This window comes from Scardinius erythrophthalmus (genome assembly GCF_964197995.2).
Source record: "Scardinius erythrophthalmus genome assembly, chromosome: 15".
Lineage (NCBI taxonomy): Eukaryota > Metazoa > Chordata > Actinopteri > Cypriniformes > Leuciscidae > Scardinius > Scardinius erythrophthalmus.
Genome location: NC_138235.1, coordinates 26,617,633 through 26,645,451, shown reverse-complemented (window position 1 = coordinate 26,645,451; position 27,819 = coordinate 26,617,633). Strand labels below are relative to the sequence as shown.

Here is a 27,819-nt window from a genome sequence, read left to right as displayed (position 1 = left end):
GTCTGTATCAGATGTGCTATTACTGTGTTTCTTAAAAGCTTCTAATAGGATTTCGGTTTAATCTCTTCGCAAGGCTTCGGGTGCGCTTGTCAGTTTGGGTTGCTCGGTTATTGTTGTAACCAGTTAAGCGTGTTTAGTTGGATTATTGTACGCCAATGTAGAGGCGGGTTCGTTGCTTTCATTATCTGTTTATAATAAGGCGTGTTCTTTGTCCGCGCGTGTATAATAGTAACGTGCATGGGCAAGCTGAACTTCACTGCTTGAGCTGACAGGTTCCGGTGTGTGTGTTCAAGTTATATCACGACAAACTTACTCTTCGAGTCAAGACAATGGCTGAAAAGAAAGGGAAACAAGCATTTGACAAACCTAAGGTGAGTGTCATTACTGTTGTTGTTCTTAATATAGCCATATGCATTTAGGGTGGAATGCTGTTTTAAAAAAAATGTGTCCCATAAAGCCATCACCACACATTAAAATGCCTGATACCCTAACAACACCTAAAGTCATCTTAAATCTGATGCTTAATAGGCTAATAAAATGTAGAGACTTAATGGTAAATGTATTTTAAGTGTTAAAATATAATTTATTTTAAGTAAAAAAGGAGAAAAAACATTCACACAAATAGTTAGAGATATGTTTTTAAGAATAGGAGATAGTGATGCAAGTTGGTGCAGCAATATTCTAACAGTGATGTGTGTTAAGCACATAATGCATTGGCCACATACAGTAACACAGCAGTGATGAAGGAGAGAATGCTCCAGGATAATGTTCACACTTCTAGGCCTTCCAGGGAGATACACACAGAGCATTGTAACTGCCCTTTGGAGTTATTGCACTGACTCAGCAAGCAGAAGCCAGCCTGGAGAACTGATACCAAAAGCTTGCCGATAAGCAAATAATGTCAATAACGTATGTGTAAGAGCTAACTGATAAGTTCTCTGTACTGTTCTTGTATTACAGTGACAATGTACAGGTGGATGACTGACAGCTGCATTACTGAAAGTAGAATTCAAGCCTATTCTTATGCAATACCCTTGCCACTTTTTTTGTGATTGTGCACTATCCATTAAATAATTTTGAATGCATTGCACATATCTTAAAGTTTATTTGAGAATTGCACATTAATTAGGTTTTAGCCTACACCTTTGTCAGCAGCATGGTGTGAGAATCTGCCCTGGTAATGCACAGCATTCTTTTGGGATGCCTCATTGTAAACACATATTCAAAAGGTGTTTAATTTACATTCAAGAGGGCAATTAGATTGTAATTTGTAAAAGAACTAACAAAGAGCTGCAATCATTGTAGGTGGTAAACAACTGACCATTCCTTGACTAAACCTCACCCTTCATAATACTTGCATTATGAGAAATTCAACAGATTAAGTGGCACTTGACAGGCAGTAATTCAGGCATCATTTATCAACTACCCAAGAGTGTGTACATGATTATACAGTGAAACACTGAAAGGTCACACACCTCGATTGTTTTAATTGCCAACGAACAATAATGCTTTATCCAGTCTGAGTGACATATTAGCAACATTGTAAGAACAACACTGAATTACTCATCTATACACAAGAACGCCTTAACAACAAGACAGTATTTTGATAACAAACGTCTTACTTTTGATATTTGAGCACAGCAACATGGCTCACAAAATAACTGTGGTAGAGCATGTGAGAAACTATTCATTATATTGTAGAATGCTTTGCAGCATAAATGCACACTTTTGGGAGCTTTTATATTCAGCAAATTGTTCATTTTATGAATTAAACTGAATTCAGCCTAGTGAGGTTTTGAATAATATTATTGACTCTCTGTGGTCCCATTGGGCCTCGTGCTCTGTTAACCTGATCCGTGTAACTGAGCTGGAGACCAATGAAGTGAAAGCACTAGAGGTGACATCATCCTTGCTTAGCTCTGCCAAAGGCACACAGTGTCTTGCAGAAAATGATTTTAATAAACCTGAAAATGAATCACATTATCCTGGAATGTTTTAATTTAATATTGTTCGAGGGTGCTGTTCGTCTTTTCTAACATTATAGACTCTAAAGCTTCACTTTAGGCTGAGTGAGCAGTTGACACTGTACTTTTGGACTGAAAAAGAATGTAAAGAATAGTTTTATTTCTTTGTATCAAGGCCAGTTTGCTTTGAGATTGTGTAGATTTATCAGGCATCTCAAGTAACAAAGCATGTGTTTTTCCGTCTTTGAGCTGCGCTGAAGGTGTTGATATCATTTCATGTAAAATGCAAATGCTACATGCAGTTGCACACCACCTTTTCCTCCTTGAGTGGGGGAAGGGTCTTAATACTCTGCGTGCTTCCCTCTGTCTGGCTGGTCCCTGGAGATCACACTGCATAATCAGTGTTGATGTCTTTCAATATCTGGTTCCTATCATGCTCATGAGGGTCTGTTCTGTTTGAAAGTGGCCTCATCTTTTGTATATTATTGCATTGAGAAAATATGATCCACTTAACAGCCATTACTTAGGTTTTTGTAGAGCAGTTTGGTCAAAGATGTGGCGCAGCTGTTTGCACATGTGCACAATTATCCTATCACCCCTTTTCTCTCTTAATCATTTCCTAAACTCACCACTTCCCCAAAATTGGTCTCTGATTACACACTAATGGTGTTAAAACACAAAACAAATCTAAGCAAATAACATTGTAATTAGTAAACTATTGTAATACAATGTTGTGAATTCTTTATGATTTAGTTTCAGTGTTGGGGAAAGTTACTTTTTAAAGGCACACTATGCAGTTTCCGTTTTTTTCAAACAGCGACCCCTAGAGTCGCCGTGGAGTACTTGTATTTAACGTTACTGTCGTAAATACCACTCACGCAAAGCCGTCTCTGCAGTCTTCCGACCGCGCTTTCTTCGTTTTCTTCGTCGACTCTGCCATGATTCACATCTGAAATGCGTGCTAGTGTCTTCCATAGAGGCTGCTTCATATGTTGTTGATGGATGTGACGTCTTGCCGTAAAGCAAGTCGTGATTCTCGCGAGATTTGTCGGGGCACCACCACTCAGACTTGCATTGCTGGTTTTGCCAGCGGCATCCCCGCTTTTACGTTACTTTTGCGTTACTTCTCACCAGGGATGGGCTCAGACACAAAAGTTCTATCTTTTGCAAATGTAAAGGCCCTTTCACACCAAAACTGAAATAAATAAGCCTCAGGCTTGCAAATTCACGTCTGTACAGTAGAGGGCGGAGCTCAAACAAACCTTTCAGTTGTGCTGCCATTCTGGATCGCAGAAGAATAAGACGCATGAGAAGAAAGTTTAACACTCTTACTTCAGCAATTAAAAAAAGGAAAGAAACACAAATGTGATGTTTATTTAAAGTAATTTCTTCTTATCGGTATGGTGAAATTCATCAATGAATGTCATCAGCAAAGACATTGGTTAATAAAGTGAGATTAAATACATAAAGTATATTTGTGTTATTATATTTGAGTTAGTTTCTGGAGTAAGTATATAGGCTATAATCTGTGTTAAAAAATGGTGGGTGCTGGTGTTTCGCGTGCGTTCAGCCAATCAGCATATACTAATGTTACTGGTAGTTCCTCCTATAGTGCTGGTTTAGACCCTACTCTGCAGTAGGAGCTAAATTAGTTTCTCCAAAAGGAGTTCCTAGAACTAAAATCATTCATAGTTCCTGCATGCCAAAAAACTGATACTTCTGCCAATAGTTCTAGGAACTATGAAAATGTTCCTCCGGTGCGAAAGCCCCTAGTGTTTCTGATTAGTTCTCACATGTTCCTTGTCTTGTTAGTCATCTAGGCCTATATATTTAAGCCGTTTGTTTTCATCTGTTCTTGTGTAAACATTTCTAGATTGTTCTGTGTGTTTATTAAAGGGATCATTAGTAGTCATAGTGTCTCGTGACACTATGAGAGCAGTTGATGCCACGTGGAGGGTTTTTCAATAGACAAAACTTTGTTTTTTCTTTATGGTTTGCCTCTATCTTCCTTGCTGTTTATTTCACAGCTGCTGGTGAGTGGGGTCACAGTTTAATTTGTTCATCTGTCAGGACATCTCCCCCATGCTCTCAGTACATCTCAGCAGATTGAAGCCATTACATTCACTTCTCCCACAGCCGTCCCTGGCATCCCCAGCATTTCCATTGAACTCATTTCACCCAGTCGTGCATTCCGCATTCTAGATGTTCTTCACGAGGAACATTTCACAGCCGCGTGAGAAGGAAACTCCGCTAACTATTTGAATACGACAGGCTGAAAGCTGAGCTCGGTTTTGACAAACGTGCTTCTGCTCTGTGGTATTAACAAGTGTCTCTATAATTCACTGTGACTTCTTGTTCAGTGGTGTGAAAAAAGTCAATTGAAACAGATGTATTTTATTGCTGCTCCTTTATCTTTGCAGGTTGAGCTACACGTGCATCTTGATGGTGCTATTCGAATTAAGACCATTATAGATGTAGCAAAGTAAGTGACATGCATTCCTATTTCATATGATAAATACACTAAGAACCATTCATATTTCAAGCCTTCTGTAGCCAAAAGGAAGAATTCCACATTTAAGTCATTATTAACTGCAAATCTCTCAAATCAAATATGAACTACTTACAATGATTGTCTAGACTTATTTTTGAAGCCTGTCAGCCCATGGTCGCTGTGAACTATGAAGTTGTAACCTACTTTAGTGTGTTTTTAGTCAAGAATGAAAGATTTGTGAATGCCTACAGGGTTTTTCCTTGGTCTTCAGTGGTGGCGGACGAACACTGTCATCCACACACAGTACAAAGTACCCTATAACCATGTGAACTGCAAGCCCTGTACTGACAATAAATCCAAAATAAATGCAAAGAAACAGCTTGTGATACTAACTTATCCTATTTATTCATGAAATAAAAAATATTCTGGCGGGGATCGAGTGGTTTTCAAGTGGGAAAAAACCCTGGCCTGGGCTATCGGATAAGCTTCAAATGAATTTTTATAATTAACCAAAAGCACTATATGTTCTTGGGTAAATGGATATTATGGTACAGTAATTCTGTGGTCTTTCCATTAAAACTTTCAAAGCTCTAACCAGTGCCCTCTGTTGTAACTGTGTCTCAGACGGCGGGGAATCACTCTACCTGTGAGCAGTGAGGATGAAATGAGAGACCTGTGCAAAGTTCACGAGCCGGTCAAAAAATTCGAAGAATTCCTTGATAAGTTCAAACACTACATGCCTGTCATTGCGTAAGTAGTTGTGTTGAGAAAATATCTGCTGATTTCAAATAATGTGTGTTGTGGATTTGCCTAAAGATCTTGCATGTAATGGGATTTCATAGTATATTACATTACTCTCTTTAGATCAGTAAAAAATGTGGTTCCTCACGCATCAAATGATTCAAGGGTCACATATACTGTTGAGTCCCTCAGCACAGGGAAGTCAATAATGAATTCCATGGATGTTAACTCAATTTTTCACACATATCTGAAGCATCGCTCAAGTAGTTAATAAGTGAGTGAGTGAGCCTGGTGGTGGATACACCCTCAAGGCCATAGTATCATTTCTGAGGTCCAACGTACATCTTTACATGCAGCTCATGTCACAGCTTCACCACGTGTCGCTATAGCAACAGACATTTAACCTCGGCATAGGCTTTTCTTTTGTCCTTGCACACAATCCTCTCAACAAGAGTCAGATAATGTGACATTTTCTACTTGTTTCCACTCAGATTCATGAACATGAGAGATAAATGCTTTGACATGAAGACATGAAAAGCAGAGCCACCAGCAGTTTTGTAGGCCGGCAGCTGACAAGCTTCATTGAAAAGGAACCTCTAGTCCTTGGAAGCTTTAAAACGGCCTTGTTTACAGCATGCGCGTCCCCCACAACAACACAGGGAACTCACTGGCTGTTTTTGGCACCCACTAGACTCTTAATTGTCCTGTGCTTTAAACAGGCTCAATTCATGTCATGTGGTGTAAACCGGAAACATGCTTTGTTGCTCCAATCAAATGGCACTTTTATTTAGTACTTTGGAGCGTAATGTGACTAAGAGAAGGAAAAAACATCCGTGCCAGTGAGCTGATTAAAATAAGTATCATAGCGTTAGTGTTACTGAGTTGTAAAAATTATTATGGCCTTTGCTATCTTGCAGTTGTGGATGTTCTTGGAACAAGTGAACATTGGAACATGGTTATGCAATTAAGAAACAATATTCAGTCAATTCAGCCATTTCTAACAGAATGTCTCTTTAAAGCATGTGTTATATTTGTTCATTGATAAAGAAGGAAAATCAGTCAAATTACACATATTCACAACACTGAGTTCATAAGCAAAATAACCAGAGATTATTTCATGTGTGTTTTTCCAATGATTTCATTACCTTTATAGTTATTCATTTAGCAGATGCTTTTATCAGAAGCAACTTACAAATGAGAAAACAGACAGCATAAGCGATTCTAAGGCCGTGTGACCACCAAAGCGTTTTTAGCCAGCTGAAAATGATACGCGCTCTGCTGAAAATGCCTATGGGCGCTTGAGAGATTTTTTTCAGTTGAGACACTTTGCTTGTTATGATACGGACCAGTGGCAGTTGATGCTAAACAAATTTGGGGGGCGAAAACAAACTGAATTTTTAATGCAGGACTGGATGTAGTGATGATAATGTATCATTAGTCTACTGCTTAGCTAAAAATGGAAAAGTCAGCATTTAAAGCATGCCATAAGGTAAGGTTGGGCAATAGCCAATTGCCAAAGAAATCTGAATTTTTGGGCTAAATGGCGATGTATGGTATAATCTCATTATTTACATTTTTTTCTGTTTGATTTAAAAAAAATCTGTAGGCTATTTAATAAAACATTGTTTTATTTCATATCCTGATCAATATTGTGCTACAAACAATGTTCATATTGAAGGCTATGAAAGCAAACACAGCTAATGTAACCTTGCTGTCTATCTACCTTGCAGTCTATCCAAAAAAGGGGTCAAATCACATTACATTCTAACATTGCGACATTACAATCTAAAAACAAAATAATGCTTTTTAAAGAACTAGTTCAATTTACTAAACTTAAAATGAAAAAAAAAAAAACTGATATCATAAAAATACATTCCTTTAGCACATTTATGTTCACCAACAACAACAAATATTCAACAACAAATATTATAGCAAAATATATTTATAATTTAGTGTTAATGTATATTTTAGTCAGAATTATTGCGCTCCTATTCTATTGTGCATGCATGCGGCCTCGCTCGTTCACGGAAGTTTAGCTTTCAGAAGGCTCGTCCACTCATGACAGCAAAATGGAAAGATTTGCTTGACTTTCTAATATTTACAGATGGAGAATATGTCCGTGGAATGTAAGTTATGCACTGAGGAAATTACTGGATGTCAATTCAGCTTAAAGATTATTAATAGAGGTATATTTGTTTCCACCAATCGCTGCACAAGATAAGGATACGTCTGATGACGAAAGCACGTTAGTGCGAGCCCTCCCGGAGGCGAATTTTTCCCCCCCAGGATGGTAGGGGAAGACTCATGAATATTCATTAGGGAAGTCATCCCTGATTGGTCTTAACCCCAGTGACGGGTAAGTTTAGGGGCGGGGTTAGGGGTAGGTCATCAGACCAATCAGGGATGACTTCCCTAATGAATATTCATGAGTCTTCCCCTACCATCCTGGGAAAAAAAAAATCGCCTCCTGGAACCACTAGCGGCGCCAGGATTTTGATTGTAGGTGGGCCTCCAGAAAACTGGATGGGCCAGTTAAAATAAGCCAAAAAAAAAAATCCCCTTCATCTCAGTTTCAGCGCTTTTCTGCGGCACTGAGGACAGCGACTCACTAGAATTTAATGCGTAATTAGCATAGGTTTAAAAAAACAAAAACAAACTTAAACCGGATTTTTTTTTTTTTGCTGCTTTTTTAATACAATTACAATTTAATTTAATTTATGGTTTAATAAAATTATAGGCCTATTATTTTTAGTTTATTAACAGCAACAACAGCTGTAAAGATTAAGTTGACGATCGCCATCTCCGTATAGTGAACGCGCCTAGAGATAGAGAAATGCACATCATGGATTACATAATCAGAGAGTAGCCTATTTCTTTTCGTTTTAAATTGTTAAAAAGACATTTCAAGCTTTCTTAAGATATTTCATGTCTGTGAGGCATACGTTGAGTTTCGTTACGTTAGGATGAGATGCGCTCCTGTTCTCGAGCAATGCAAGTGACCGCGCGGGCGCCTCCATGATTTTATTGTCTGCTTTATTTGCTTCTTATTTATTAAATCCAGGCAAGGTTGATAAAAAAAATATTAAAATTAAGATACAATTTATACAAAACGAAATTCACTTAAAAAAAGGCTTTCTACAAAACAAAAAGTGGTCAAAATCATGTCTGACCCACATCTCTCGATATATTGCGCATCCTATCTTACTCGTGCGGTTCACTTTTCATAATCAACATAGATGAAAAAATAACATTATAATATTTTAACAAATATGAAACTAAATGAGCTTATTTAAAGGCTACAACACATATAGTAGGCCTACAGACTCTCTATTTGTACAAATTGCTGCACATTCATTTTATTCTGAATTTTGCACGTATAAGTTGAAAGGCATTTGTTTGCATGCATAGTAAAACATATCTGCAACATTTATCAAGTTCACTGATAATTATGCGTTATTAATTATTATCTTAATGAAAAATGTAACAAGGACGAAGCATGTAAACTGCGTTGTTTGTTTAGAATGGAATGGATCGCAAATAGATCCGAAAAAAGAAACGTACAAAACCACAGTAGAAAATGGATGGGCCCGGACCTAAAATGGGTGGGCCCAGGCCCACCCGGGCCCAATGGTAGCGCCGCGGCTGCAGTGCCTGCAGTTAACCACGAAAGTGTTACTAATATCTAATTTCACACATATTTTGTGTCTGTGTTGAATCTATATTAAAATGTCGATACAATGTGACATTTTCTCTGGCTCTTGTTTTAAATTATTTTGTTCCGTTATTATGCTGCTTGTCATCTGTTGACGTTGTACAAGCAGAATGTGGCGGTTGGTCGGTGGGAAAAACTGCCATATAGATATCTTTAATATTATCACATAATTTGGCAGCAGGTATATTAGGCTGCTGTCACTTTAAGCCCTGACACACGGGTTACACATGCGTTTTCTTTCTCAACTGTTTACTTCAAATTAAAACACAACATGTTTTAATCCATATATCTATTCTGCAGAAAATGAGTATTAAAAGGGTTTATGATTTTTTAGTGTTAATATATATCAGAAAATCATTATTTTTGACAACACTACATTGCAGTTGTCTTTTTAATAAGGCATCTGAAATAATAAACTTAAGCCGGGGACACACTTAAGGACTGTAAGGCTGATTATGAATGTAACTTGATACTTACGAGTGATCTTGCCCAAACGCGCTGAGTCAGAGACAGTTGCGTTTAGTCGCTGTACACAGTCGGTGTTTAAATTCTGCTACAGTCATTGGAAACAGTATGTAAGCGTGTTCATTCTTAGAATGTTTCAGCTAGTCAGCTAGAATTTTAATTAAAAAATGTATATATTATAAATAGAATTCAACCCGCCAAAGTGGCTAGTTACACGCCACTGCTGAACTCTACCCGCATTTGGCGGGTGTTAATGTCAAGCCCTGGATATACGTATATGCCAATTTGTTCGTTCAGCAATTTCTAACATCCTTGACATTCCTCAGAGGTATGGAGTGACTCTGTAGGTCACAAGACGCATTCGGGTAGTGGGTTTGTTTGTTTGTCATGGTGTCTTATCTGTTGCATGTTCCATCTGCAGTGGGGACAGAGAGGCCATCAAGAGAATAGCGTATGAGTTTGTAGAGACAAAGGCCAACGAGGGAGTGATTTATGTTGAAGCCAGATACAGCCCTCATCTACTGGCCAACAAGGGAGTGGATCCTATACAATGGGACCAAGAACCGTACGTGTACCAAATCTGCCGTTTTATTGTGTGCATTGTTTATTGTCCTTATATGTTACAATAATCACATTGGTTTGCATTTTCTCTTGCACAATAACACTGTTCTTGGCTTTGCTCTCTCTCTTCCTCCCAGAGGAGACATCACTCCAGATGATGTGGTGGACCTGGTGAACCAGGGATTTAAGGAGGGAGAGAAGGCCTTCAAAACTAAAGTCAGGTCCATTCTGTGCTGCATGCGTCATATGCCAAGTAATGCACTCTCACCTCTCCCCCTCAACCACCCCCACCCAGTGTGCTGTGTGTTTGAGAGGATACGCCTTACTGTCATCCTTCATTTAAAGCCCATTAATCCACAGCCGGATTGGCTCAGATTTTTTGTTCCCATCTTAAATTCAGATGGGCTGTTTGGAAATGCTGTTGTAAATTTGGAAGCCTTGGTGATTCATGTGCAATGTGTTTTGTAAATACATACACTATTCAAGTAAAAACAACAGATTTGTCATGTACACTACCTTTCAAATGTTTGGGGTTGGTATGATCTTTAAATTTTTCTTTTGAAAGAAGTATTTTTTGCTCACCAAGGCTGCATCTATTTGATCAAAACTAAAAACAGTAATATTTTAAAATGTAATTTCCTCCTGTGATGGCAAAGCTGATTTGTCAGTAGCCTTTACTCTAGTCTTCGGTGCCACATAATCCTTTAGAAATCATTCTAAAAGCCCGTTCACGCCAAGGACTATAACGATAACGATAAAGACATATTAAAAAAAATCTTTCTAAAGACAAAAGAATAGTAGAGTCCACACCACAACAATAACAGCACAGAGAAACAACTTCGTTGGAGTCACTTTCAGAAATAAAAATTTCTAGTTGATGAACAATAAAAACATTGACATCCAATCAGTATCCCTTCTCCTTTTAGAGCTCGAGTATTTAAAGCGACAGACGACAAAACTGCAGTGCACACCTATAATAAACAGAACGATATTGTTCGCTGATGTGAATGCTAATATAGATAGTGTTATAGTTATTTTTGTAGTTATTGTTCTTGGTGTGAACAGGCCTTAATATGCTGACATGGTGCTTAAGAAACATTTATTGCTATATAATTTTGTGTAAAACATGTTTTTTTTCAGGATCCTTTGATGGAAAGTTAAGAAGAACAGCATTTATTTGAAACTTATTTTTTAGGAACATTATAAATGTCTTTACCGTCACTTTTGATCAATTTAATGCATCATTCCTGAATAAAAGTATTAATTTATTTTAAAAAAATCGTACTAACTCACTCCAGACTTTTAAACGGTAGTATAAAAGGAAGTAATAGTCACCACTTCGAAAGTTTAAGATTAAAAGATTTTCACCCGACTGAACATGTTCAGTCAGCGCTTGTCTGTGTTTGTTGGGGCAGTGTGTACATGACAGTTATTTTTCATAAAGTTCTAAATCCAACTGCCAACTTTTTTGTTGGTGTTTGTCTGTGCGGTATGAACTGATCTTTAATAAGAAATGAAAAGCAACTCACTCCATCAATTAGGGTTAGATGAACTGTTGCCAAATATATAACATGCTAGAAACATAATAATCACATAAATAATGATCCAGTCATAGACTCTTGAAATCTTAAAGGGATAGTTCACCCAAAAATGAAAATTACCCCATGGTTTACTCACCCTCACCCTCTAGGTGTATATGACATTCTTCTTTCAGATGAAGACAATCATAGTTATATTAAAAAATGTCCTGGCTCTTCCAAGCTTTATAATGGCAGTGAATGACCGTTTCTGTTTTGAAGTCCATCAAAGTGCATCTATCCATCATAAAAGTGCTCCGGGGGGTTAATAAAGGCCTTCTGAAGCGATTTTTCTTACACAAACTCATCGCTTCGCTTCAGAAGGCCTTTATTAACCCCCCAGAGCACTATCCCTTTAAGATTTAAATAGACAAATACTTAAGAGTCAAAACAGAAACGACCATTCACTGCCATTAAAAAACTTGCCAGGACTTTTTTTTTTGGCCAGGCAGTATGTATGCACCCAAATCAATGACCTTTATAATCTATTGCTTATTGTCATTGCAGACTGGTCTATGGAAGTGGTCGAGCTTTGTAAGAAGTACTGTAAAGATGGAGTTGTGGCAATAGACCTAGCAGGAGATGAATCCCTAAGTTGTGAGAACACAGGACACAGGAGAGCATTTGAGGTAAGAACATTTGCATACTTCATATAAGCTGCATTTGCAAACGGTTTCCAGCATGAAAAACCATAAAAAATGTCACTGCTGCATTTTTCTCAGTAGATAATCTAGAGACAAACTCATCTTTATTACGCCTGTTAAAAAAATTTGCCTGCACAGGATTCAATGAATTTGAAAGAACATAGATGATAATTGTATGTCTTAACAAATAGTTTTGTCAAGGTCTTCTTTTCCTTGACTTCCCTGAAAAAATAATAAAAAATAATACTTTTGGATATTTGAAGGACTTTACATGTACAAGTCTAACATCATAGTAAAAAACTATTTGATTAGTTGATGTATTTAAAACTTAAAACTATTTGATTAGTTGATGTATTTAAAACTTAAAGAGATTTAATTGAACTTTGTTGATTTGGAACTTATTATCCATAATTTAGATAACAGACAGAGACATCTGTTTGTACCATTAGCGTGCTAAGAGCTGCAGCTGAGATGTTCAGGAAACAAAACACGCTTTTTTTTGTCATCCCATGATCTAACTGAAGATTACAATCACGTGTTTGAAAGCCATATCTTTCACATCACATGCTACAGATGCTGCAGTGCTGTGTTTGGATACTACATCTGCAGAAAAGCAGGCAGTGTTCTAGCTGTGAGTTTACAGAGTTTTGTTTTTGACAGGAAGCAGTCAGAGGCGAGGTGCACAGAACAGTGCATGCGGGAGAAGTGGGCCCTGCCAGTGTGGTGAAGGAGGTACATGTTTCCTCTTTTTCTCAGCATTTACAATATCGAATTCAGCAAGAACACGCTAACCACACAAAATGTGCTTTGCACGGCAACAGTGCTTGTCCATCTGCTTTCTGTTGTGCAGATGGAAAATTGTGTAACAATGCGGAGTCTGTTCTTAACTATCAGCTTTAGAGTGATTCTGTGAGGAAATTCTGTCTGTGAAGTACATTTCCTTCCTGAGTACTAAATCATATGGCAGATATTTTAGGAAACGCCACAACTGCTCAGCTCATTTTTCAAAATGTCACACCACAAAAAAAAACAAAAAACGCCCTTGTATCTGCATATTTTTGCCAACCCTTCCCATAATGTATGTTCCCTTTGCAGGCTGTGGAAGTTCTGAAAGCAGAACGCATTGGACATGGATACAACGCGCCTAAAGATCCAGCGCTGTACCAACAACTGCTCCAACAAAACATGCATTTTGAGGTAAGAGTAGATGGCAGCTTTCTGACAGATGCAGAAATCACTAAGATACACACCCACATATTTTTACATCATTAGTCTGATAAAAATGCCATTAATGTGCATGACTTTACAATGTGTCATATAGATTTGCATGTTCCACTGGACTCCAGTCTTGGTCAAAGTGCTCATATACAATCATTTGCATTTGCAAACATCAGAATTTGCAAACAATGACGATAAAGCTTTTCTCAGAACTAATTTCACTATATATATATATAAAAAAATGCATTAAATTGATCAAAAGTGACAGTACAGACATTTATGTCGTCACAAAAGATTTCTATTTTAAATAAATGCTGTTCTTTTGAACATTCGATTTACCAAAATGAGCACCAAATCAGAACATTAGACTGATTTCTGAAGGCCGCACTATGCATATAAAACGTTTATTTTGCACAAACGCGTTTCGGCGTGTGCCTTCTTCAGTGTGCAATCAGGAAAGCTTGTGACCAATCTTAAATACCCACACCCATTGTCATTGACACACCCATCATCGTCATCATCATCAATTAATAATATTAAAGTGATACCGGGACCAATGGTGTCACTATACTGCAATATAATACGGTACTCATAAACTTTGTTTCATATGTGTTATATAAGGCCAGCACTCTGAAAATCTTAAAAAACATAGAGTGAAGCCTGCTCCCAACCCTATCACTGATTTCTGAAGGATCATGTGACACTGAAGACTGGAGTAATGATGCTGAAAATTCAGCTTTTTATACATATACATATACACACACATACATACACACACACACACACACACACACACACACACACACACACACACACACACACACACACACATATATATATGTATGTATGTGTATATGTATGTTTATATGTGTATATGTATGTATGTATGTATGTGTATATGTATGTATGTGTATATGTATGTTTATATGTGTATACACTCACCTAAAGGATTATTAGGAACACCTGTTCAATTTCTCATTAATGCAATTATCTAATCAACCAATCACATGGCAGTTGCTTCAATGCATTTAGGGGTGTGGTCCTGGTCAAGACAATCTCCTGAACTCCAAACTGAATGTCAGAATGGGAAAGAAAGGTGATTTAAGCAGTTTTGAGCGTGGCATGGTGGTTGGTGCCAGACGGGACGGTCTGAGTATTTCACAATCTCCTCAGTTACTGGGATTTCACGCACAACCATTTCTAGGGTTTACAAAGAATTGTGTGAAAAGGGAAAAACATCCAATATGCGGCAGTCCTATGGGCGAAAATGCCTTGTTGATGCTAGAGGTCAGAGGAGAATGGGCCGACTGATTCAAGCTGATAGAAGAGCAACTTTGACTGAAATAACCACTCGTTACAACCGAGGTATGCAGCAAAGCATTTGTGAAGCCACAACACGCACAACCTTGAGGCGGATGGGCTACAACAGCAGAAGACCCCACCGGGTACCACTCATCTCCACTACAAATAGGAAAAAGAGGCTACAATTTGCACAAGCTCACCAAAACTGGACAGTTGAAGACTGGAAAAATGTTGCCTGGTCTGATGAGTCTCGATTTCTGTTGAGACATTCAGATGGTAGAGTCAGAATTTGGCGTAAACAGAATGAGAACATGGATCCATCATGCCTTGTTACCACTGTGCAGGCTGGTGGTGGTGGTGTAATGGTGTGGAGGATGTTTTCTTGGCACACTTTAGGCCCCTTAGTGCCAATTGGGCATCGTTTAAATGCCACGGCCTACTTGAGCATTGTTTCTGACCATGTCCATCCCTTTATGACCACCATGTACCCATCCTCTGATGGCTATTTCCAGCAGGATAATGCACCATGTCACAAAGCTCGAATCATTTCAAACTGGTTTCTTGAACATGACACTGAGTTCACTGTACTAAAATGGCCCCCACAGTCACCAGATCTCAACCCAATAGAGCATCTTTGGGATGTGGTGGAACGGGAGCTTCGTGCCCTGGATGTGCATCCCACAAATCTCCATCAACTGCAAGATGCTATCCTATCAATATGGGCCAACATTTCTAAAGAATGCTTTCAGCATTGTTGAATCAATGCCACGTAGAATTAAGGCAGTTCTGAAGGCGAAAGGGGGTCAAACACAGTATTAGTATGGTGTTCCTAATAATCCTTTAGGTGAGTGTATGTATGTATACATACATACATATATATATACATACATATATATACACATACACATATATATACATATATACATATATACACACACACACACACACACATACATATACATACATATATATATATATATATATATATATATATATATATATATATATATATATATATACACACACACACATATATATGCACATATATATATATACACACATATATAACAACTTTTTTGATCCACTTCAAATGTTAACTACTGTATACACATACATACAAAAACTCACACTTGCTAGTATATTGCACATTTTGATGTTTGTTATCTTTGAAAATATTTGACACAGATAACCAGATATTATTGCATAAGTTATGGCCACTTACCCTGATATCTTCGTTATGTAACATCTCGTTGGGTAATTAGCTGTGTGCTCCATGGCCTGAATCAGGTGTGTCAGATTAGTGAGACATGAAAGTTGCATGATGGGGCTCTGGACAGAAACTGAGAAACACCAAGTGGAATATTTCCTGAAATGTAAACCCATACCGCCCTCCAGTGGACAATTTAGTTAACATCTGTGTTTATACATGTGGCTGTACAGTCTGTCAGTGTACTAATATTTACATTTTTGCTACCAGAATATTTATGAGATGTTTAAAGGAGGTTAACGACATACACACAATGTTCAACGTCACTGTGATCTTGATGGCGTTTATGTGTGTGTTCTTGTTTTAGACGTGCCCTGTCTCTAGCAGACTGACTGGAGCCTGTGACCCAGACTTCACTAAACATCCTCTCATCAAGTGAGAATAGGTTTAATTTACATCATTTCATTTTTTTATTCATGTTCCTGGTCTTATTGTGAATGATTTATTGGTGCATGTTATTCCACTTTTCCATTAGTCAGGCCATTTGGGACATTTGATGATGTCAACAAATAGCTATTTTAAAACTGTTTTAGCAAACTCCCATTCGGTCTGACTTAATTTCTGTTGCGTATAACGTCCACTTTTTTTATCTAATCCATTCCCGAAGGATCAAATAAAATAGACCTACCGCTGTGCATTTTTAACACAGAAATATGGCACATTTCAGAAGTAAATTGGGCAATTCATGTTAGAGCTTTTCGCACTGTGCTTAACCACAGGTAATCTTCGTTCTAAGCCCCGCTTTTAACCCCGGGTAAAGGAACGTTTCACACTTGTAATTTAGGGTGTGTTCACACTTGCCAGCTTTGGTTCGATTGGACAGATAGCGCTGGAAAGATGAGTCTCACTCTCAGTCCGCTTCCAAATGAACTCCGGTGCGGTTCGACTGAAATATGAACGCAACACGGACTAAAGAAATCTAAGCGAACCAAAAACAGGATGTGATGTCATAAGATGCGACACTAAAAAGGACAGAATGCATAAGCATACCTGACATTTGTCCCCTCAAACACTGAAAAATATACATGTCTGTGACTGTCCAAAGCCAGTGGATACAAGCAACATGATTGGCTGTCTGTAGCTAAGCAACTCGCCATAACATTCTAACACTCCAAAATTCATCCACTCCATTCTAAATTACAAGTGTGAAACATTCCTTATGGGGTTAAAAGCGACGATAACCCGGGTTCAGCGCAGAGTGAAAAGCCCTAAAGTAACCTAGGATTCTGTTTACCCGGGGTTTAGAATGACCCAGGGTTAACTAGTTGGAAGTGTGAAAGGAAAGCCCTTTTGTGTTTCAGATTCAAGGAGGACAAAGCCAACTACTCCTTAAACACAGATGATCCTACCATCTTTGACTCCACCTTGAACTCAGACTACCAGGTGGTGCAGGAATACATGGGCTTCACTGAAGAAGAATTCAAGAGACTGGTGAGATACAATTTGCCAAAAACACTCTCTAATGGAGTCCAAGATACAAATATCATGGAGAAAATGATTTTAATTATCCTGTCTGCTTCCCTTCCCACAGAATATAAATGCAGCTAATTCCTGCTTCCTTCCTGCAAATGAGAAAAAGGAGCTTCTTAACCAACTCTATGAGGCCTATGGCATGGTGGAAAGCACCAGCTTTTGAGCGCAGCACTGTTGTAAACAAGTATGCAGCGAACCGAGCCTTTCAGGGTATTTGCCTTTTCACAAGTGAATGTGGGTTCTGATTCCTTGAAACCTGGAGAACTCATACATATTTCTCAATTTAATATTTACACAAAAATAATAAAGACCATAAATACAACCCTCCGTCAATGACTTAAGAAACTTAAGACGTGCCATTCATCAAAATAAATGTTACATTTGTCTGTGTGTTAGCATACTGGTTGACCAAATGATTTTCATCTACATGGACATTTTTTCCTCAGGTTTTGTAATATCTGTAGCCTAAACATTAAATATTAGTCTTATTTCATATTTACTTAGTATAAACCACTATACTTTATGCTATTCGCAGTACAAGCACAGAATATGACCATAAAGAAAAGAAAAACATGTTAAACTGTACAATGTATGAAAGGTGCTATGTGAATCAAATTAATTTAGTACCTCAGCTTTTTTTTTTTACAGTGGTAAGAATGTATAAATCCAAAACATTAAACCAGAACATGATCTTATGTATGGTGCTTATCTTATGTATATTGTATAGCCTATGCATTATACAAACCTTTGGGTAACATAATTAAATGACTATTAATATTATAGTTATTATTAGATGTGACTGGGTCTGATGATGAAATGCTGTGCAAAACCTTTTTAAATTTCGTCGTTGCTTTGTTCTAACACCAGAGGGCATTTACCAAAAGACGATTCATATAACTCAGGTTTGGAGTTTATCAGCTTAGTGACAAATATTTGTGTCAGGTTTTACATTTTCTGTTGTATAATATGAACTGCATAGGAAAACAAGGACTATATGAATACTTTGGGAAGGGAGGGACTGAGAGCTTTCACTGTATAAACTATAAATACAAATAATTTTGCATTTTAATGCGTGTGTGATTCTTGACTTTGGTATGACAAAAATTGTGTAATGTTGTCATTAAGAGGGTATTAATTGGTCAATCGGGGCTTTCCGGGGTCTCATTTCCGTATTTTCTCTGTCATGCCAAATGAATTGCCCCTTATTTTAGCCTACTATTTTTCTTTATTATTTTTGAAAAGTAAAATTTATGTCCACATATTTATTTATTTGCTTAGTATAATGATAATCCATTACATATCATAACTTTCATACATAGTGACAATGTTTACTGTGAATTAAGACACTGAAAGCGAAATAATGTCATTCCTGTTTATTTTGAGGTACTTCCATTTATAGTCACTATATAAATGCAAAGTGTTTCAACAAGTGTTTCTTGAGAGTTTGACAAAAACCACAAAACAGTGCCAGGAGCAGAAAGCAGTAAACTTAAGATACTACATAAATATGGTTAATTATGTTACATTTGTGTTACAGTATGTAATGAAGTATAGAAACAAATCTCTTCAGACCTCAGGCAATATTTGAGAATTCTGTTCAATAATCAGACCTCCTTCAACTGTAGTGGTCATTGTTTTAAAAAAAGAGAATTAAAATCGAGCCATCCATGTCAGGCAGTAACAAAAAGGCTACATTTGGTACTTTATAGTATACAGTAGCTCAACAAGAGATTGAACTATTTAGTTTAAGTTTAGGTTGGAAAAATATCAAAAAGCCTGTGCTTCTGTTCAACCTCTGTGAGAAAAACAACAACTTTCCCTCACTCAGTGCTGTGAATGAATACAGTCCTTAACAGATTCGTCCCATTTAGTGGTGTTTGCAAAGGCAGTGTCTTCTCCATCTGTCTCTTAGGCACTCAACAGCATGCAACGGGTGGACGTCCACCTTAATGGCAGTCTATGAGAGGAACTCTTCACTGTTGCCTGATGAGGAGAATTTTGATGAGAAAAGGAGAGAACTCCTCAGCTTTTCTCTCTCCTCCGGGTCATTCTTGATATTTATGACGGTCCCTCTTTCCCCTGATTGTCCTGGCTCCCGGAGGCCTCTGCATCAGGGGCTGGAGATCCAGAAGCATCTACCTCTACAAGACACAGATATGACAAAACGTACTCCCACAACATTACATGTGCACATCCCCAGCTACACATTCTTGACAGGGTCCTCGTGGTCATGGGAAAGACTCAGGTTATTTCAGAGATAAAATGTTGCCAAGAATGTGAACTAAGGAAACTGGGTCAAATAGAGACAGATGCGGCTCTTATTTCAGTAGGAAAGAGTTGAAAAGTTCCCATGCGAATAGGAAACGGTCAAGGAAGCGGTTATTGTTGAGAGGGCAGATAATAAATCTTTGTCAATGGTGACAGCCTCCATTCAACCTCACCAAACCTATTTGTGTTTAATCTGGGCACCGTGACCTCACAGAGTCGTGTCCTGGATAAAGTAAGGGACATTTTGAAAGAAAAGGCCGGTGAAAGTCTTTGGTTCACATCCTCTTTTGTAAACTACACTTGTAATGTGTTCATGTATCACAGTCTTATCGAATTCACAAAGCAAGTCATTACAGGGGTCGTATGGATGCAGTGTTGCATAATAAACATGACCGAATAGACCACTGGCAGTCAAGAGACATTATCAGTTCTTTTATCACATGAGCAGCACTGGTTGAGCAGAATTACTAATACGAATTACTGTCAGAATATATTTTTAAAAAGTACCGTGTTAAAAGTTTTAAGTATGGTTTAGCTTTCATAGCATCATATCCACTTTATAGTTTTCACTTACACTTATTTTCTTGTTTTCATAACATGACACATTTCAGTATAAAACTGTATACATAATCGAATAGGCCTATGTCACGAAAAAAATGAAGACCGGAAGTACGTCTTTTAGGGATACGGCTCTTCCGGTTAGCTTTTTACAATGGCGGAGTCCGATAGATACCGCTGGACCAAATCTCTCCGCAACCTGCCTGAAGTCACATATGACGATGTGGTTTGGATGGTAAATGAAAACTCTCAAGTGGAAAAGCGTGAAAGCTGAGTTATGGCTGTCTACATCCTGACGCAGAGCAACCCGGTACACTACAACAACAGCGGCGGGCCGTTCGCCAGTAAGGTAAACGTTTCTATGGTAACAGCGAGTTGGACCAATCAGCAGACGTTGCTGCTACGCTTAGGATTGTGGGTAGTGTAGTTTTTTTTCATAAGATCGTGGATAAAACATGTTTTTCTTAAAACAAGGTTGATTTCATACGAACTTATAGCTTCTACAGGAGCAAAAACCTTCGTTTCACAACCTCATAGCTCGTGGTCAGTCTACCTCGGATGGTTTAGACATTATGGCTGATAATCTAAATCCTTATTGAGAATTACTGTTGACCGGAAGTTCTGAATCCCTACTCCACGCGTTCCGGAAGCAGGAAGTGTGACATAGGCCTATTGATACAATAAAGAGGACCAATGACAACTCTTCATGCAAATAAATGCAAGACAGATGATATGTACAGATGATAAGATTTCATTCTAACAAAAAAAGTTTGAAATTGAGAATTGTGGAAAAGAAAAAGAAGAGGAAGGAGGATACAGAGTTGTTGGAGGAGGAGGAAGAGGAGGAGAAGATGACGACAACAAGGAAAAAGGGAAAAGAGGGAGGAAAGGGAAGGAAAAAGAGGATGGAAAAGAAGGAAGAGACTAAGAAGATGATTGTGAAAAAGTAAGGAGGAGGAGGAGGAGGAGAACTCTAAAGGAGAAGGAGAAATGTCAATACTGGCAAGATGAACTGTAAAGCTCTGTGTGTGACGTACCTGCAGCTTTCAGGTCCATCTGAGCCATGTCTTTGGTTAGTTCACTGGTCCCCACCACTGCTGTCTCTCCTTTAATGTCTGGCACTGCGTTCCTGCGACCTGTACGATCACAGTTTATGAACTCCGAATATGACGCCTCAACGTCCATCATCTGCTCACAAACTGCCCTCTCATTACACCTAAAAGAAACAAAAGAGAGACAAAAAAGTACAATATTTACGGTCCAAAAAAAAAAAAAAAAAACTCTTTTGAAGAACTCCATTTAATGAGCTCTGAAAAGAAATCCTGACAGAGAAAAGCTGTGAATCTCTCAGTTCAGTAATGCCCATGACAGAACACTCCATCTGATGAATTGGAGTAATTATTACTTCAGGGGCTCTATTTCAACGCTAAAGTTAATAGATTCAGCCACTGAACTCATTTCACGGCCTAATTATATAAGAGAGCTAAAAGCATTCATCCAACCCTGGACGCATTCGTCATTCTTTTCATGCTTGTTTACACTCCGGGTTTCTTGCGAGTATCAGTGCAAGCTTGCAAATGGAGCCTTATTGGCACGCAAACAAGAGATAAAACCCAAAGCGATCGATTAGACACTTTTTGGAGCTCATCAAAAAGCTTTCAGAAGGAGAGTCATGGGTGGGCATTATGCTGAGAGAGGAATCCTCCCGGAGAATGCATCCAAAAACACATTAGCTATTCAGTCAACATGAAATAAAAAAAAAACAATCCTGCTGATAACGTCTCAAAAGTAACACTCACGTTACTTCTTGAGGTGCTACTCAAAAACAGTCTTTCATCAAATCACATCAATTCATTTCATCTCTGAAATGTCTTTCCTTTTTTGGCTGAGATCACCAACCACTTGCCATTTAGAGACAACTTTTCAAGACCCAATCAATTCATTATGGATAAAATCAATTTCCGTCCTTGATTTTCATCTTATCGCATATCCTGTTTCACTCAAAGATGAGTCACATTGGGCTACAAATACTACTGTTGACTTTATGCAATTTATGACTCTAAATGCCACTCTGAATTTGTACAGCTGGTCAGTCTGAAGAGATGGGACAACAGAAGAAGGAATATTCCAGAGGAGTGTGAGAGGGCGAGGGAAAGACAACAAATATGCGATGCTATGTGTTGGAAGCAGAGGGGGAGGTGTGACGTGTGAGGGAGCAGCAGGCAGAGAAAATTACAGGGTAGAAATCTTTGTGCTGGTCTTCACTGCTCATCCCTCCTTCCCTTGAACCACCTCTCTCCATCCCTGTATTTCTCTTCATCCTTCAACCCTCCTCTTTTTTCTTTCTTTTTATAGTTCTCTCTTCCTATCTATTATTCTCAAATGCTCCAGTAGTGCTGAGCAAATCAGGGGTGTAGGAACAGTCTGAAAAGTGGGAGGGACTTTAACTTGAAAAGTGATGATTATATCCCAAAATATGGGGAGCTGAACAGAGATTTCTACAAAGAGCAAAGGATGCCCATGTCAGAATGTGTTGCAACAGAACAGAAGTTAACTTTTGGACACCAGTTTTGTGGAACAAAGGGGTCAAAGTTCAGCTGGTTCAGTTCAGTCAGCCCCTGCTATATGATGTAACCACACTATCTATTGATGGTCATTTAAAGTAGCCATGTATTATTTAGCATAAACTCTACTACCCTAAGGAACTCAGCAATGTTCAAGGAAGCTCCACATGGTTATGGTTTACATAATTTAGCATCACAATGAAGAGGATCTGCAGTGTTTTCCTGAACTGTTTGCCACCATATCACAGTCGGTGCACATTCAACACTGGCCAATGTGTGTTTTAGGAGGCTGAGTCATCTCACATAATGTCTGCCAGCACCAGCATGTCAGTTACCTGATACACCCAACCTCAATTTCGGCCAGGACCTTGAGAAGTGTGAGCCAATTTCACTTTCATGCAAACTTTGCTGGCGTGTTCTCCAAATATCAACCTGTTTATGCAGCATCTATAATTACAAGAACTCACATGTCCTAGGTAATGCAGGCAGATTTTTATTGGTGTGACCCAGGTCAGCAAAGGTCAGGCTGGGGTCACAGCAGCTGAAGAAGAATTTGGAACAGTGGCCTGCAGAGAGCCCGACTCCCCAGTGAAGAGACAAACTAAAGAAAGTGTCACACGAAGTGCATGAGGCTTTTAAAGAAAATCTTCCCCAACAAAACAAGCTGTGCTCTATTGAAAAGTGCACATAATAATGTATTTTCACAAAAAGTTGATGTAACACCCCAAGCTGATGTCTGACAACAGTGTAAAATTGCTGTGCTACTGGGACACCAAACTGAATTGCAAAAGTAGGCCTATAGGAAAAAAAGTATCAAGGTTTCCACAAAAATATGAAGCAACGTAACTGTTTTCAACATTGATAAGAAATGTTTTTAAGCACTAAATCTGCATTTCTGAAGCGGATCATGTGACACTGAAGACTGAAAATATATAGGAAACAGTTACTTTAAATCGTAATAATATAATATATTACAAGAATTACTGTTTTTACAGTGTTTTGTGTTAAAAAAAAGTGTTTGAATGGTGTATAGATATATAGGCTACATTTATTTTTTCATTTAGTTATAATTATTTTTCATAGTATAGTTAGAATCTATCTGATACCAAGTGCCCAATATATAGTGTTCCAGCCTGGAAATCCTTATGTAAAAGTTTCTATATTTAGTGAGTTTATCTAGCAACAGGGGGCTGTTGCTTTGCTTGTCTCAAATGTACAGTGTTCAGTTACTTTCCATTTACTCTCCCAAATTTCATTACAATAAAGTGACACTAAGGCTCACTAAAGGTAATTTGATATCTTTTCTCTTGCATGTGACCCAGCTTACTGAACCAAATCTTTCATTTGCAGATGGACAAGAGGGAGGAAACGGGAGTCAACTGCGGCTAGGCAGCGTCAGAGGACAAACGATGCAGGTGTGTGCACAAATCCCTGAATATCACAAAAACACCTCACACACCAGAGGGAAAACGGCTCAGCTCACCCTTAGCCTGCAGTCCTTGTGGGATCAAGAATGACAGGCTTACAAAACACCAACTTGAGCACTGACATGTTTATCATTTACATGAGTTTTGCGTCGCCAGCAGGCCTAAACAAATGACAAATTCATGTTTAACCTTTATTTAAATTAAATAAAACATCATCATCATCATCATCAACAACAACAGAAAAGCAGTGAAAGAGAGAGTCACGCTTTCGCTCTCACTAGATGTTTGGATATGTCCAGTGTCTAAAACAGTCTGCACAGCCCACTGGGTACATAAACTCATTGCTCATTTCCATATTTGGACAAATCATGAGATATTAGGATCATGAGAATGAAATCCAGCCACTCAGTTTGCCAACTAGATCTTCACTCAAAATCAGAGTCAATCACTGGTCGACTGACATTAGGAGCACATTTTTCATACTTCTATGCACTAGTCCTGTATGTGGACAAGTCCAATTACAACATAATTTACATATAGCCTACAAGTCTTAAAGGTACAGTAAAAAATGCAGCCTGTGTAATTATAATGCTCAGAGAGAGAAGAAAAGTATCAAATAATACTTGAAAGAGTAACAAATGTGAACTTCAGTGAAAATATGTACATTTCACCACTGACAGCAATTCTCTAAAGTTCACTGGTCTTTCAGAAATGATGTCACTTTCCTCAGTTAATGAAGCCTGCGTCACACCGCTGGGTTCCTAGAAACTCCATAAATGGCCCTTTGGCAAAATGATCTGTCTTAATTATCAACATTACGGCTGTGATGGAAAGACGTTCTAGACCACAAATAGCACAATTCACAAACCTCAGGAGGGAACGACACTTCCATGAAAAGCAAAGTGTTCAGACAAAGACTCAGGAATGCACTCTCAAGGGGAAATAAAATGACTCTGAGGTTAATATCATTACACCGGACCACAAGCAAATACATTTTATGGACAAATATGTCCATCTCCCATATTCATGTGGCTTTCAAGTGTAAACCAACAGGAATACTTAGCAAGTCTCCAGTGCTCTCTAGTCCATCAAACCGGTCACAGGGTGTGTCAATATATGCCTAAGCAATTACATGGATGGTTTAAATACTTTTTGCTCATAACTGCTTGACTTCGTCCATCAGTCCCTGGCTTGAAAGTGCATGCGGCCACTCTCAGCAGACTGTTGACTTTATTCAGTCAATAAAAGAGCCTCTTCCGTGTAGGCCGGAACTGAACAAGGAAGATGGGACCCTTGAGACAAAAAACGTACTCCTCAAAAGGCAGGAGATGAATCGTAAATGCAAGAGACTTCTCATTTACACTGCAGGTCTTCATGCCCAATACCAATTAGTTAACTATATCCGATTTTTTTGACGACCAGCTTCTTTTAAAAGTAACCCATATCCGATATCTGCATTTACACTATACACTTAGCAAAACAACCCAAGGTAGAGGTACTGATCTGGAAAAGTTTAGGCCGGAAAGGAAGTAAAAACATCGCGATTTGCAATGGAAGCAGACAAAATGATAAACACACTTTTTCAATGACGTACGACTTTAATTGACGGGAATATTCGATCTGTCCACTTACATGGCAGATGCAAAAGCACGCATCCGATTCATTCATTCGATTTATTTCCACTTATGAATGAGGCCTAAACCGATCTGAGAATATCGGAATCCATGTGCTTTTTTCCTGCTTACACATTCGTGGGTCATATCTGATCTGTGCCACATGGGAGGGAATATATAATAATAATAATAATAAAAAAAAAATGTTGGCATTGGGTTACTTGACCCATGTAATGTAAATGTGACCTTCACTCAAGTTCACTCTAGACACTTGATCTCTACCAAGATCACCTCTGGACTGAAAGGCCGCAAACTAATCTCATTAAACCTGCTGTAACATGAGCATGTCAATCACGGATGGAAAAGTTTCTTTGTTCTCTGTGTCACCGTAATGTTCGAATCATATAACGGCACAGTACAGCAGTGGGAGCCCATTATTGGAGCCATGAATACAGTGTAAATCAGCACACCTGCAAATCAAATAGGTTTCATTTCTAGTCCTACATCCTTGCTGCTGTCAACCTAATGAATGGGGGATATTCTGAACAGAGTGTAACGGGAGCTCTTACTGATATTATCAACAAAGGCCAGAGCACCCAGCGGAGGATACAAGTCTACTGCTACAATTCTACAGGGGACCTCTGTACCTCCGAGTAATAGCCTAAACGTCATATCTGGTGGTGGCAGTAGCATGCCCTTACAAACAGTGAATTTAATTAATTAAATTAACATTTCCTGAGGGAATAAACCTGCATTTTAAAAAAATACAGCTGAATCTGCCAATAACTTCCAACTTCAACTTTATTTATGTCCCCCAGGGGGCAATTAGTTTTACAGCAAGGCATACAGACAGACAACCATTAATAAACATAAAATGTAAAGACAATACACTGACCGTGAGTAAACTCCTGACCCTACTAACCACCTCCATTGCCAAAGTTTAGAAGGGAAATGGCTGTGGGAATAAATTAGTATCTATTGCTCTTAACTAGAGGAAATCTAAATCGCAAAGCTGGAGGGTAGGGTTCTCAAACTCAGAGTAAAGGGGATGGGCATTAACTGACAGATTTAGCTTTCCGTACCACCTGTCTATCGTACAGGTCAGTAAAATAGACATAAATCACAATCACATTTTTTGGTTATGGATAAACAAACAAATGAATAAATGAACAAATGACTCAACACATTTTCATTGTGATTAAGAGTGTTGAACCCTACATTTTGATTTTGGATGAACAAATTAATGAACGAATGAATAGTCTTTGTGTCCGTACCTTTTGGCTCGAGTAGGGTTTAATAATGATCAATTTTAAGTAAGTTTGTCAAATAACAGTTCAGACGCTTTTGACATGTTGCACTCATTCTCTCCTTATGTGGTGATCCTTTGGGATCGCAACAAAAACCAATGAACAAATAAAAGCACAAAATAAATAAATAAATAAATAAATAAATAAATAAATAAATAAATAACTGACTGAATAAACCAATGATTGAACAAACTAAAAAAAAATAACAAAATAATAAACCAACAAATTAATAGATGACCTATAGTATAATATATTACTGAATGAACAAATAAACAAACGAAAGCACAAATAAATGAACAATTAAACAAACACAACTGAACAAACCAATTATCAAACAAAATTATTTAAGTTATACATTTCACAAGCCATTTTTTTGCACCCTGTTCAAATCACAAACCACCAGAAGACACACACTCAATCTGTGATAGAAATATGGCAACCAGACTGACATATACTGTAGCTGCAAGCATTTTTTGGAGTACCGTATTATGGGAAAAAAATGCCCAAGTAGAAACACCCACATGGGACAAGCTTATACATAGAAATGACAACCTTCTTGTCTTATTTCCATTAGACAGACACTCTGCTGACTACAAGAATTTCAGCCCTTTTACAAAGGAATTTAAGATGGAGTCTGCTCTGCTGATAATATGTTTAAAGCTCCAGT

The 27,819-nt window shown here is 38.2% G+C and overlaps 2 protein-coding genes across 3 annotated transcripts in view; one reads left to right on the top strand and one right to left on the bottom strand.

Moving 5' to 3' along the window:
- Positions 1-18,839, top strand: ada (adenosine deaminase). The gene is made up of 11 exons (XM_081387536.1): positions 1-371; positions 4,385-4,446; positions 5,080-5,205; positions 9,795-9,938; positions 10,072-10,187; positions 12,019-12,140; positions 12,816-12,887; positions 13,251-13,352; positions 16,250-16,317; positions 17,244-17,373; positions 17,474-18,839. Exons 1-11 carry the CDS (start codon positions 330-332, stop codon positions 17,576-17,578), a joined length of 1,089 nt encoding a protein of 362 aa, XP_081243662.1. The 5' UTR covers positions 1-329; the 3' UTR covers positions 17,579-18,839.
- Positions 18,774-27,819, bottom strand: part of pkig (protein kinase (cAMP-dependent, catalytic) inhibitor gamma) — a 23,017-nt gene continuing 13,971 nt past the window's right edge. For both annotated transcript variants that reach the window (XM_081387557.1, XM_081387556.1), the window contains exons 3-4: positions 21,279-21,457; positions 18,774-19,556 (exon numbers count right to left, since the gene is read on the bottom strand). In XM_081387557.1, the coding sequence (XP_081243683.1) occupies positions 19,474-19,556; positions 21,279-21,429 (234 nt within the window). In that variant the 5' untranslated portion in view covers positions 21,430-21,457 and the 3' untranslated portion in view covers positions 18,774-19,473. The remainder of the gene's footprint in view (positions 19,557-21,278; positions 21,458-27,819) is intronic.